Raw genomic sequence first — 14,728 nt, 5'->3', positions numbered from 1 at the left:
TTTCTGTCTGTATACATGTATGTGAGCCAACTCAATCCTCTTTTAAAAGTAATTTTAATTGCTTAAGATACCTGAAAGTAGCCAACTTATTAACACTGTTTAGTTCTTAAAATGAAAGTACCATCCCTATATGATAACATTGTAGTATTGTTAGTGTAACACTAATTATGTCAGTAAAACCTCACATCTCAGATTACTAATGATGAAAATGATGATGGACTAAATGTGGGATTGACAGATCACAATTGTTAGCTCTACAAAACATTCACAAAAATGATGCTTCTCTTTCCATTCCCCAAAACATCTAGTGTGAGAAGAAAAACTATAAATGTTATATAGCATTTCAAAAGAAGCTTGGGTCAATTAGAGTAGATTTCTTTAAACAATTATTTTTCCATTCACATACATTAAAAATATGAAATTCTTTTTTCTAATTTTGATTCCTTTTCAATTGCCAATAGCTTTGTTTTTAAATTTCTCCCCCTTGTTTTTACTTCTCCACTCTTTTGTCAAGCAGTTAATTATCTACATAATGCACTAGAGGAACATATCATTTTAAAGACATTCTTTCAAGAGTTCTTTTAGACAAGAGAAGAATCATTTAGTAATATGGATAGTACTCTGATATGTTTTGAGAATTCATTTTAGCTAATTTTCTAAACAGAAGGTATATCTAAAGTGAGAAAAAGCCTAAGATTAGGGGAAAAAACAGGTGGAAACTATGCAGATCTCCTACATATGTATCTTGGCTATCTGGCAGTTAACAAAGGGCCTCACTTTACACACTTACAGTTCTACAACAGTTCCTTTATTATAGCTTTTCTACAAATGGGGAATACATTCTGCATAGCCAGAGTGAATGTAGTTACTATTTTCAATTCTGGTCCTGTGAACTGGTAAGTCTCACTATTTATCCATATCCTCATAAAATGCTGTGCTTTTCAATTTTCTTTCTCACTTCCTCATTCCTCAATATCCTGAAGAGTCCTAAAGTTCTTTACAGTCTTCTCTACCAATGCAGGAAAATTCTTCTGGACTCCTTTGCTTGTCTTATTGTTCCATAAATGCTTCTGCCCAATTTATTTCTAGGCGAATTAGTGAGGGTCTAGTGGCCTTAAGAACCCAGCGTGACTTGTGAATAAAACTAGTATCCCTTAGGTACAAAAAGAGGCTATTTGAAGAAAACTCATTTCTTTTACAAAATGCCCATTACTAAATACCACAAGAATCAGTGGTCACCTTTAAATGCTCTCAAAACCTTCCAAATGCCACAGAATGTGGTATTTACACCTTGTATAGGGCTATTAATCCATTAATCTGTTATTGCTCACAAAAATTCTAAAACCCTGCCTAACTATATATATGTATATATATTATATCTATTTCTCATTTTTGTGTGTGATGTGTGTGTGTATAAAATACTTCCAAACAAGGTAGAAATAACCACATTCTGTGTGGGGAGGGTCGGGGGTGAGGAGCGGGGGAAGGAGAAATAATTAATTTTAAAAACTTATTTTCTGTTTGTAGCTAAACAAAACATAGAATACTCCAGGGCAACTCTTCTGTCTGCTTTGCACAACCAGCCCTGGGCTCAGGGAAAGACCCTCCACATGTTCATGATATCCTTAAGATGTAGCCCGGTACAGTGGATTAGTATTTTACCAGTGGGATCAAGGTGTATGTGTGATGTGAAAGGGATGGTGGAAGCAGGGTATGATAACCTATCTGATAGCTGAGCGATGAGGTGAGGATAGTGTGGTCCTAGACATTGTAGTTGACTTTTTGGTAGCTTCTATCTCATGGCAGATCCTTTTCTCCCTCTGACAGCACAAGGTTTTCCTGAACATTGCTGAAATGGCCTATGTTATAGTTACCTCTCAGCACCTATCCTCATGGAAATTTCCATTCAGAACATTTCAAGTGCAAGGATGTCCACCCTCCAACCCAAATCCTTGGTTTTCTAAAAGAATTTGTAATTAATGGATTGTGGCTTTGTGGGGAAAAATTAGAGGGCTATGTTTATTTTCAAATCATACCAATTAGCTTATACCAACTTCAATGAGACCAGCCCAGAGAGAGAGAATGGAATTTAAGGGCCTTGTTTTCATCCTTGATACCAATGCCTCATCTTATTTTGTATCTGACTCACTAGAAAGAGGGAATGCCATCATTATATTCTTCTCTTTACACACTATTATCAATAAAAGTAGATTGAACCACTCCTAGTGTAGAGTTTTGTCTGGTAGTCCAATGTCTACCCTTCATGGCTCCCCATAACAAGTCTACCTTTCAACCTGAGGCCCACATAATATCAAAGCCATGCAATCCTTATGACCAAAACTGAGAGAGGTCTCTCTGGTCATAGAGACCCTTCTGGGTCCTTTGACTACTAACACCGTGCTCTTTTCACTTACTATTTTACCTTGGATACAGCCTTTTAGGTTAACTGTGGTGTTAACTAGGTCAATTATCAACTGAATTCTGTCTCTTTACTCATAAAGCATCTATATTTATTGAGCATGAACATTCCAGGCACTGTTCCTGGTTCTGAGGCTACAACTTTAAATAAGACAGAGTCCCTTAAAGGAGACTCTCATGGTGGGGTGGCAGGAAGATACACTACATACATAAACAATAAGATAATTTAAATAGCAGTAAGTACTAGAAAATAGAGCAGAGGTGTGATAACATGCAGTATTATAAGCTTGCTTTTTAAACACAACTTTAGAGAACTTGAGAGTAACAGACATTATAGATAGCTCTAGAGAGGTGGGAAAGTTCTGTGAGCTATCCTTTTAATACAAGTCTTGAGGGAACAACCTGAGATGTCTAGCAGCTGAGAGACTCAGCCAACCTATATAGCTATTTGAGGAAGCAAACCCTGGGACTCAACTATAAGAGAAGATCCTGGAATCTCCATGACTGGGACTTGTTGAGTAGAAGATGTTGTTAAAAAGCAGCCACTGCCAACAACGTGGGTCCTCTGTCTCTGCCAAGATCAGTTATAGGATGCTAGCTTGTGCTAGTAAGAGGAACCACCAAAAACCCTTGGATTTATGAGTCCTTATTGATCTTAGGGACTCTCTTCAATTCCTCTCTTCAATATTTAAGCTCCCTTGAGCAAGAAGATCTGAGCTACTAAAGATCAGAGGAGATACATTACTTATATCAATTCAGGAGAAAGAAGTACAAATTCTTGCCAATTTTAGAGATTATAAACAGATTGATAGTGGACAGGATGTGACTTAGGGAGATGGGGTACCCTCAGTTTACAAAAGTGGCATTTCTATAGAGTTGTAAATGAAATGTCATATATTGGAACCTGTTTTCTCACTGACAGATTAGATCTGTGATTGCTAAACGTTTTGGTTTTGGGACCCTGGATCCCATAACAACATGTTAACATAAATAACATTCAAAATACCCCTGTATTTTCCAAAACAATGCCAAAAATAGAATGGCATTGTTTTCATTTTTGTAAATTGCTGTCATACTTAATAGAAGACAGCTGTATTCTTATGTCTGCTTCTGCATTTGATCTGTCTGTTATGATGTTTTGAAGTATATAATGAAAATCTAGCCTCACACAGCTATGTATTGGAAAAGGGTGGACCCCATGAACCCTCTGAAAGGGTCTTGAGCACCCCCTGCCACCTCCAGAAGTTATCATACCACATTTTGAGAATCACTGGGTTAGCAGTACATTCCAATGCAGGGGAAAAAATTCTCCCAATGAATGAGTTGACAACTTTTTAAAACATAAGTCATGGAATGCTGGGAATTGCAGTATTCTAGTACAGTGCTCCTCAAAGTTTAATCTGTATACAAATCACCTGAGATCCTTGTTAAAAATGCAGACTCTGATTCAGTAGATTTGAGATGAGGCTCCAGAATCTGCATTTCTAACAAGCTCCCAGGTGATACAAATGCTGCTAATCCATGGACATTGCTTTCAGTACACTCTCTAGTATGTTATACACATCATCAGAAAGCCTACAGGAGTGTGTGCAAATGAGGATGTATGTGTATGAGGGTGGGAAGGTAGAAGGGATAGGGATGGGTAGAGGAAAGAGAAGTATAAATAAACTCATGCTATGTACTTTAAAAAAAAATCTGTGAAAACAATGTTTTTTTGGTAAATCCTATATTATGACAAGTTTTAGTTAGCTACTATTTATTAACAATCTCTACATCAAATCAAACCAAGGCATTTTGCTGTTGGCAGAGACAATCAAACTGCCATGTTTGTTGAGGCAGAGGAGGATGGTATTAGAGCTGAAAAGAATAATTTTTCCCCTTAATAATGTAAAGAATTCAGCAAGTAACTGATGACAGATCATGTGTTTTGGGTCTTAAGTCTATAATATTAGCAGTAGAGTAATACCACAAAATCACCAAGTTGATAGGCTCAGCATGTAGAGAATTCAACAACTCATTTATAATTTCATGTGTAGAAATCACATAGTATTTTAAAAGGCTTTGTGGATGATAGTACTATAACAATACAAACTTTTCCTCTCCCAAATATTGGCTAAACTTACCTAATAGAACTTAAACTTACAGCAGAAGCATGAGTGTAGTTTATTTGGCTCTACAGTGTTATTTCTCACTTGTCTACAATCCCTTACGATTAACTGCAATGACATTTATTTTTACCCAACTTTAGTCTCTCAGCGACTGGAGCACAAATTTTGTCATTCCTTGACCCTTCCTTCCCTCCAAGATCTTGAACTCTGAAATTCTTTTAAGTTTCTTGTGTATTTCTTGGCTCTTGCTAAAATGGACCTTCAACCTTCCTGATACCTCTGAGCCCTTGACCCCTCTCTCTTATTCCAATTTATCACCCCTACTGTTAAATGTTTTCACTTGTTCCTTACTGTTTGAAGTTTATGGGTCATCCTCTTGAACAATGTGTTTGTTTGCTTTCTGCCTAGAGCCCCCTTCACCTTCTGTCATTTCTTGCCAGTGGCCAGCCCTGATAACCCTCACTGCTCTTTAGGTCAGTTCATGTTAACACGTTTCCCAACACTGTGGGACTCACAAAACTAGGTTAATGATGTTCACTACAAATTCAGCTCCTACGTGGATCCTTACTGCTGCTCTGCACTTCTTTTAGTCACATCTACTCCATGCTATACATCGTACCTCTCCTCTCTTTTCAAGCCCACAAATCTATCAATAAGATTATATCTCTTATGCTTAAAATTATATTAAATAACGGAATTCATTTTCCGCAATCAGCTTTTTCTTTGTCATCCCTAACACAGTCACACTAAAAATCAAAGTATGGGCTTTGAAATAGAGGAAGATCCTAATTTGGATCCTGACTTTGCCACTTAATAGCTATGTGATTTGGAGAATTATTTAACAACTCTGAGCCTATTTTTCTTTGCATCTTGGAAACTAATACCAATTTAACAGGGTTGTCATGAAGGTTAAAGGGCAGTATACATAATGTCTCTAGTACAGGGACTAACACTTATTAGGTGCATACACCCTCTCCTCTTATGTGGTTCCTGAAATCTAGGTGTAAAGTCTTACTGATACTACTTTTGCAGACTTTTTAAAATACAGTTGACCCTTGAACAATATGGGGGATAAAGGGACTGGCCCTCCATGCAATCAACAATTTGCATACAACTTTTGACACCTCCAAAACTTAACTATGAATAGACTACTGTTGACTAGAAGCCTTACTGATTACATAGTGAATTAATACATATTTTGTATGTTATATATATTATATACCGTGTTCTTACAATAAAGTAAGCTAGAGAAAATAAAACGTTATAAGAAAATCATAGGAAGACAAATATAGTACTGTACTGTATTTATCAATACCATAAGTTTATGTTGTCTGTTTATAAGATGAATCGTCTGTCTGAATGGTGGGCAACCACAGCTGCAGACCTCAAACTACCGCACATATGAAGTAGTTCAGCTTTTTCTTGTAACATCATGACTTTTCTCTGCTTCTTGGGAGCACTTCCAGCATCACTGGTGGTGGCACTTTGTATGAGTCCCATGGTGTTATTCAAGGTTTAGGGTATTTCACTAAACACGATGGAAAATACAAAGGAACTGAGGGATCTCTTTTTATTGCAAAACACAACTTACTGGAGAGACAGCTGCTCATCCACAAGTGATTAGCATCACACAGCGTTTTAAGTGGATACGCACAACACCTGAGCTTACCGCAACAGCAACAGGAGGTGGTGTGAAATTATCACAGTAGCACAGTATATGGTACAGTTAATTTTATACAGTTATGATTTAATATTGTATCTTTATGTTTGTTTACATTTCTCTTGACTATGAATGTTGCCATGTACAGTGCATAAGTGTTGATAAATTTTAACTTTTTATAATAGATTTTATGGCATATTTTACAGTAGCAAATGACAAAATGAACTAGTATCTACATATGTTTTATGCATTCATGACATACCTTTTCTTAATTAAAAAATTTTTAGGCTATGTGGTTCATCTACAAGTTTTTTCAAATTATCATAAATTTCCAAAAAAATTATCCAACATATTTATTGAAAAAAATCCACGTATAATTGGACTCATGCGGTTCAACCTGTGTTGTTCAAGGGTCAACTGTACTCATTGCCACCATCCTAGACTAGGCCCTCAAAACTGCAAAGCTCCTGTAATAACTGCTGTTCATTGCTGGCTCCAGTCCATTCCACACTGGTCTCATGTCAACCTTTCTAAAACATAGCTCTAAACTTTCAATGGCTATCTGTAGTTACAGGAATACAGCCATACCCACTCTTAGATCTGTCAATTTACATAATGTGGTCCCAGTCTACCTTTGCAGGCTTATCTCAGCCTATTTGCTTCTCATACTCAGGAAACTATTTGTTTCTCACGTACCAATGCTTTGCTGATTTACCTTCCCTCATTGCTGTTCACTAGCCAAGATATCCTCCTTCTTCTGGTCTGTCCCCATGACACCAGTTCTTCAAGGTTTATCTTAAATTATAGACAAACAGCACTTTTTCACGTGATTCCTTCATTGGAAAATTATTTCTACTCCCTGTCAACATCTTGGCACTTACTGCCACTCTGGTGAAATTCACCATTTTACTTTGAATTTTGTTTGCATACATGTCTAGTGTTTGCGGCTAGATGACAAATGACAAGCTTCTCTTTAGTTAGTTCAATGATAGATTTCATACCTCAAATCTATATTTTGAGTTAATCCCAAAAACATTAAAAATATTACATTTCTGCACTAAGGAAACAATATATTACCAAATAAAAAGTGTGCCTGAAAATCTAAAATGCCTTTAGGAACAACATTCTGAATACAGTTGAACTGGCACTCTACCACTCTAGGGTGCTCTTGACTATCGGAGTTTTTAAATAGGCCAATTCTTATCAACACAGAAAATTCTTCATTTCCTGTTTGATGTGAAAATAACATCTTGATCAGCCTGTGTTCAGAAACTAATAAGTTAGTAAAAAGCATTTACAATGAATATTTGTTTGCAAAGCTCACAAACTAAGGGTGGTGGTGCTTCCTATAAAAATGGTACACAATAAACATTTCTGCTGACAAGAGTAGATGTACTCCAGTGTACTTTCAATGTCAGAAACTTTGTTATAGGCCAGGTGCGGTGGCTCACGCCTGTAATCCTAGCACTCTGGGAGGCTGAAGCAGGTGGATTGTTTGAACTCAGGAGTTTGAGACCAGCCTGAGCAAGAGCGAGACCCTGTCTCTACTAAAAATAGAAAGAGACTGGCTGGACAACTAAAAATATATATAGAAAAAATTAGCCGGGCATGGTGGTGCATGCCAGTGGTTCCAGCTGCTCGGGAGGCTGAGGCAGAAGGATTGCTTAAGCTCAGGAGTTTGAGGTTGTTGTGAGCTAGGCTGACACCACGGCACTCTAGCCCGGGCAACAGAGCGAGACTCTGTTTCAAAACAAACAAAAAAAAAGCTAGTTCTGTTGTCCAGGGTGGAGTACAGTGGCACAATCATAGCTCACTGCAGCCTTGAACTCCTGGGCTCAAGTGATCCTCCTGTCTCAGCCTCCCAAGTAGCTAGGACTACAGTCACATGCCTTCATGCCTGGCTAACTTTTTAAAAATTATTCTTTCTAGATATGGGGGTCTTGCTATGTTGCTCAGACTGGTCTAGATCACTCTTGGCCTTAAGTGATCCTCATGCCTTGGCCTCCCAAAGTGCTGAGATTACAGACACAAGCCACTGCACCTGGCCATTTCTACCTTTGGGCTGTTACGAATAGTGCTGTTATGAACATTGGTGTATAAGCTTTTGTTTGTATACCTATTTTCAATTCTTTTGGGTATATATCCAGGCATGAAATCACTAGGTCACACAATAGTGCTTTTTATTTACGTTGCTGAGTTTTAAATACTGGATAGTGCTGTTCAAGAAAATAGGTTAGGCTCTAGGAATTTCATATTTGATATAATAAACTAGATGATTAATCAACTAAAAACTGGTAGTGACTCTAGCTCTTTAGCTTTTTTGGGCCTCATTTCATGGAGATGTATAACTTAGTCATTCTCAAACAGTATGAACAAAAATTACCTGGGAAGCTTTTTAAAAAAATGCAGATTGCTAAGTCTTGTGAGTAAAGAATCTAACTGAGTAGGTACAAAGCCTAGGGATTTGTATTTTAAACAAGCACTCTAGGTGATTCTGATGGAGGTGGTCTTCCCACCCCACTTGAAAAACTTTAGTATAAACTGACTGCTCTTTCTCACTTGAAATCAAATTAGGCAGAAGCCACTAAAAAGTAAAATGTAGTTTTCCTAATGATCATCTTAACCTTCAAATAAACCCTGAAACTTAGATGACAAATAATATAATGGTACAATATATTTGCTAGGGGAAAGACTCAAAGTCTTTCTATAGTAGCACCACTTTATTCCTTTTAATAGAAAAAGTTTGACCAAGAAGCAACATGTAGTATCAGAAGCCAACTGATACTGTTGAGCCAACTATCATTCCCAAGATTCCCACTATAAACATGTTAGCAGCAGTGATAAGCCATTACATTAGCAACTTTTGGCTTTAAAAATGTAGCCAATTCAGTTTCGATATTTGGTTTTTAATAAGAGTCTTGTCCAAGTAAGAAACTAGCTGCTAGTTAGATTGAGTCCCTTCTTAGAATATAGGTAAGATTCATTATAGACACACAATTGCTTAATGTGAGACTTAATGAAACACAAAAATCCTATTAGCCCCCAGTTTAAAGCTTTAATTCCTAAAAAGCTGGCATGATTTATTTTTAGAACCAGCTGTGTGAGAACAGCCAAGTCAGTCCTTGATGTGATTTTGCTTCCAAGTATTCTAATTCATGTTAGACCTTAAAAACACAAAACCATCTTGAGCATTAACTACCTTCATTTAATTAATCATATTTCAAGAAGTTCAAAACACTCAAATACTTCTCCTTTATATGAATAAACAAAGGCCCTATAAATTACAATGTACAGAACACTATATAAAAGAATTCCCATAAAAATTACATTAGGACATTTTTCATCAGTAAGGCAACTGCTGTAGCTTCCTCTGAATTGGACAGCATCTGCCTGAATGCATATTCTTCTTTGTGATGACCTAAATTTAGTATAAGTACAAATCACAGCAAAAATTAAAGTTTTCATCTTTAATGAAATGACTTTGGAAATAACGTACATTTCCATGACACCAACACTACAGTTTTCGGAGTCACAGTAAGATACACAGAATTACATCCGTAATTAATATGAATGCCAACATTTCAAGCAGTAATTTGTTACATGGCAAACAAAATCAAGAAAGCAACCATCAAACAAAAGAGACCCATAGCTTCAGACAAGGCAAATCCCAGGATAGCATACGAGAACAGCTGCTGCTTCAGTGAAGGGTTTCTAAAAGAGACCACATATGACTGTTACTTTGAAATATTAGTTTCAACATGTTTGGTAAATGTTAAAGAATCAGATTACTAGCATGGGGATTTTTGTAAACTGGAAAGTCTATTAGAAGAGTATTTGCCTAGATCTCTTTTGTTTCTGCCTTTGACACTTCTTTCTCCCCAATTCTGATAATCCTATGGCATAAAGGCAGGGAGCTCTCTATGTCAACATAAATGGTTTGTTTTCATCCATTTTAAGGGATTCTGACATTCTTCTTATCCCTCTGAAAGTATATTCTATACTTTTTAAGATCTTAAAGTTTAGAAATAAGGTCTTAAAAAATAAAATGGAATGGACACTTTTCTTAAAGTGCTCTATTATATTCTCAATATAGCTTCATAATTAGGAATGCAGACTCTGAAGTCAGACTGAAAAATTCATTTTCTAACACTTACTAGCTATGACTCAGGCAAGTAATATAACTTCCGTTTGTCTCTGTTCCTTCACAGGTAGAGTATACCCCAAGGGTTGTTACGAGGATTAAGTGAGATAATGTATACAAAGCCCTCTAAATATAATGCAAGACACAGAGTAGGCACTTAATACAAAGTAGCTATTATTATGTCAGTAGTTTTCTAAGTTTCCAACTATTTCAGGCATGCTCTTAAACAAAGTTATTCAGGGATAGAAATATTACCTGGCATAACCAATGATAAGGCTGCCAAAGACTGTTCCAATACCAGCACCTGAACCAGCCACTCCTACTGTTGCAGCACCTGCACCAATAAATTTGGCAGCAGTATCAATGTCTCTGCTGATTGCACTCGTCTGAAACTCCCTTTGGATTAGCTGAGACACACCATTCTGAGCCCCATTAAATACTGTAGAGCCCTAGAGAACAGGAAATAAAGGCAAAGGTCAAATCAGTCATCACAGCTGTTTTAATTACTGTACTGTCGAAATGAGTACTTCTCTATTTTGTGAATAGGCAGTGGTATGGCACAATAGAAAAACCAAGAGCTTAGAATAAAATTCTGATCTTGTAGAATAGGGATAACAGTATCTATGCCTTATAAGGTTGTTGAAAATTATGAAACAACCTATATGAATATGCTTTACAATAAAGTAAGTTTTTTAAAAACTGTAGCTATTATAATCTCAAATATAGGAAACTCAAAATTATAGACTTAAATATAAATACTGACTATATTTCTTGGCCAACTCAGGTGGATAAGTTTTGGACACACAGGTTTCTCTCATTGCCTCATCTTCTACATATTTTTTGGATAAAAGGGTAAAAAAGGATTGTCCTCAAACTATTCATTAATGGAGTTTTTTTCCTTCACTCTAATCAAAACCATAAATAAGGCTAACTAGTGTTACCTAAGTTTTATTATTACCATTACCTCTCCAGTCCTGGTCTCTGGTCGAGATAACACTGATGCAGAAATTGGTCTGTATGCAACTCTGGATCCAGCTCGGATCTATTAATGAAAAAAAGATTCCAAATATTAAGTAAGAATACAGATAAGACTTCAATGACCTTCTTGCACTATCAGCTCTAAAAAAGCAAGCAGCAAAAATGAATCAGAGACTTTTCTGTGTTGACTCTTATCTTTGCTGTTTGATCATTTTCAATACATGAAGCAATTTTAATAGTTTCATGCTAATGAAATGTAAAGTTTTACATAACCTGTTTGCAATACTATGAATAAAAATTCTAGGAACAATTAATTAAAAAGAGAGTAAGAATTGCTTTTAACGTTTCAATTATTGTATTGCCACAATTCAAGTCAGAAAAACAGCAATAAAAACCCCACATTGGTTGGTAAGTTTAAGTGGACCAATAAGGATATTAGGAGTGTCCCTCTAAACATTTGTCATTTAAAATAGTCCAGTAGTTAATGAGCTCCCCCCATGTCCAAGATGTTCCTATATGACCATTAATCATAAAATTAAAATAAAAGAATTGAAGCAATTCTACATCAGTTAGGAATAACTGGTAAAATACTCTGACCATAAGGACATATTCCAGTCCAGCTTCTTTGCCCTTGAGTGTCCACTAAACTAAGGTCACAGAAAATCCCTTCAGAACCAAGACCTGATTCCCTAAAACAAATCCTCCAGATTTAGACTTCACTCAAAGCCTGCAAAATGGTTATGGAAATAATATCCAGAGGCAGGAAGAAAGACTGAGCTCCCTCACCACCTTTCTCCGCCCCCACATGGTGAGGCAAAGTCCCTCCCTCTGCAGCAGCGAGTTTGACCTACAGAGAAGCACTGAAGAGAAGCTGCGGTGAACTAGGCCTCAGCAGCCCCCTACATCCTCAGCAGTACCCCTAAGTTAGCGTCGACCCCAACTCAACAGAGAGATCGAGAAGGTGGGGGAGTGGGCCGCTCCAGGACTAGGGGCAAGGAGGGCTTGACCTACGCCGAGAGGGGCCTGACAGCTAGGCCTTGGCTGTTCTCCACCGTCCTAGTGGAGGGGAGGGGGGCTGAGATGCTCCAGGATTAGGAGAAAAGGAGGAAAAGGGCATTGGTGTAAGGGGAAAGCTGCTGCTGAAAGGGCGGAGTGTCCCGCCCAAGGTTGCCGCATTCAACAACGTGGACGCTCCAGGCCAAGAGGCCCAGCCCTCAGTACCCCGGCCCAGCCTGGGCTACGCACCAGAGCGGGGGTGCAGGCGAGCTTGGCGCAGGCGAACATCTTACACTCTTCGGACGGCGCGGCTGTAGGACCTGGGTGACAGGCGACTTGGGCTCCTCTCCCGCTTCCTCTCTGCGGAGGCAAAGAGGCTTAAGGTCAAGCGCCCTCCAGGGGCCTGTCCTTCCCACCCCGGCCCTGCCAGGTCCCGTGCACACCGTCACCTTGGGCCCTGTGCCCAGTGAGGCGCCACTAGAATGAATGGGTCCCTACTGGACGCTGCTCCGCCCCGTCAGGCCGCGCTCCCGCACCCGCCACTTACCTTCCCGGCTGGCGGCGGCGGCGGCAGCGGCAGCAGCAGCAACAGCGGCGGCAGAGGTCGAAAGAGTGGGGCTGGGCGCGCAGGCGCAGTCTGCCTCTTATTGGCGCCGCGGCACCCGGATGGAGAAGGCGGGGTATCGGGTGATAAGGGAGTCGCTCAAGGTCACTTTGTAACAACTTTATTGGTAACTAGCCCGGAAGGACAACGACAGCCACCGGTGATGGGCTGACGGGCAGCGGGTGCTAATGGGGAGACCACCAGAAAAAAATGAAGATGCATCCCGGCAGGGATCACTGAACGGGTTGTTTCGCTTTTGATCTGAGCTGGCCGGAGAATAGTGGGCCTTTTTCTTTCAGGTCTTTGTTCAGATGTCACCTCTTAAGAGAGGCTTTCCTGGATCTCCAACCTGTCTTTATATTTCTTCATAGTTCTTATTATTACCTGGTATTATTTATTGTTTGTTTGTTTGGCCCTTGTATTAGACTGTAAGTCCATGAGGACAAGGAATTTGTTTTGTTCATTCCTGTATTCACTCACTTTAGAACATGCTTGGCCCATTAATAAGCACTCAATAAATTTTTGAGAAATGGGGTTAGAGAAAGAAGGGATCTCTGTATTATTTGATATGTTACAATAAGCATGAATTATTTTAAAATTTTAAAAACTAATAGGAATGTTTTAATAATGCACAATAATTGATAAGATTTATTATATTATCCCCTCTGTGTGCTTGCATTAATTAAATCAAAGGGAAGCATGACTGATGTTGAATTTCAGTTCTTGGTGATAGACTTGGGTATACTTGTAGGCGGTAGCCCAATACTCTTCAAATTGTATTCAAATTCTATCTATAGCTAGGCTATCCCTGTTTTAAAGCATTGTGTGACTGTGTGTGTGTGTGTGTGTGTGTGTGTATCTTCGTATCTATGTATTGGCTGGAGTTTCTTATATGTGATAGGAATGTTATATGAATTTTAGCTATTTTTTTCAGGAAGTCAATTGCAAGTATAAGTTCTCATTCTCCTTCAAGAAGTGAAATCCATGTATATTTAGTGGACCCAGATATTTGATTTATGGTTAAGAGATAAGAAATTTCACAACATTAACAAAATGTTTGAGAAGACTCTTGCTTATCAAATTTTTCTGCCACTCTAGTCTCAGTGAGGTCTGTAGGGGGCATATTCCTAGTCCTAGTACTATGTGATATACGAGGCTCTTACATCAATTAGGGAATTCTAGGGTACCCATGTGGTACAAGTGAACCGTACTGAGTAATACATCATTTTCTTTCCACTTTTGGATCATGATGGCCTTATGGAGGAATAACATGGTTATATAGCACTAATCATGCTTTCCTTGGCTACCTTTTTCCATCACTGATTTTAATCAATTATTCCATTAGGTGAATAGTGTCAGACTTTTCCTTACCCATCTCATCCTTCTGAGAATTTTTGATCCATGTGCTTTGATAATTTGGTTACTTTTCTATGTCAGGTCCCCAAGCCAGGGAACTTGGCGTAAAGTAGGAATGGCTATGTAATAATTTTAAGAGAGGAGTGATTTTCAGAAGCAAAACATCAAGAAAACACATTCTACAAAATGGGATCTGTAAGTGGAAGCATCAAGATTTATTTATAGATTAAGTTAGGGTGCTTGCTGAAATTGCTTTCCTTGATTTGAACTAGAGATTAGCATAAGCAAAGAATGCAAGTTTAAAATGGAAAAACTTGTATTTGAACTTGAAGTAGAAAACATGGTCCAACAAACACCCATGATCAGTAACTACAGGAAAGCAAAGCAAGGAACACAGTAGTTAAAGGCTTTAATTGAATGGGGTCCTATCCCCTCATTGTGGTGAGAACATTGCAATATGCAATGCC

General features: G+C 38.3%; 1 protein-coding gene across 1 annotated transcript; it reads right to left on the bottom strand.

Annotated features, from left to right (window-relative positions):
- Positions 1-6,033: 6,033 nt before the first annotated feature.
- ATP5MC3 (ATP synthase membrane subunit c locus 3) lies at positions 6,034-12,916 on the bottom strand. Its single transcript, XM_069470623.1, has 5 exons — positions 12,849-12,916; positions 12,551-12,661; positions 11,292-11,369; positions 10,583-10,776; positions 6,034-9,897 (listed from the first exon to the last, which is right to left on the bottom strand). The coding sequence occupies exons 2-5, from the start codon at positions 12,587-12,589 to the stop codon at positions 9,783-9,785; spliced, it is 426 nt and encodes a 141-aa protein (XP_069326724.1). The 5' UTR covers positions 12,590-12,661; positions 12,849-12,916; the 3' UTR covers positions 6,034-9,782.
- Positions 12,917-14,728: the final 1,812 nt, after the last annotated feature.

This window comes from Eulemur rufifrons, chromosome 1 (genome assembly GCF_041146395.1).
Source record: "Eulemur rufifrons isolate Redbay chromosome 1, OSU_ERuf_1, whole genome shotgun sequence".
In the NCBI taxonomy this organism is placed as follows: Eukaryota; Metazoa; Chordata; class Mammalia; order Primates; family Lemuridae; genus Eulemur; species Eulemur rufifrons.
The sequence above is the reverse complement of the archived record's forward strand: the minus strand, read 5'-3'. Positions and strand labels throughout refer to the sequence as shown.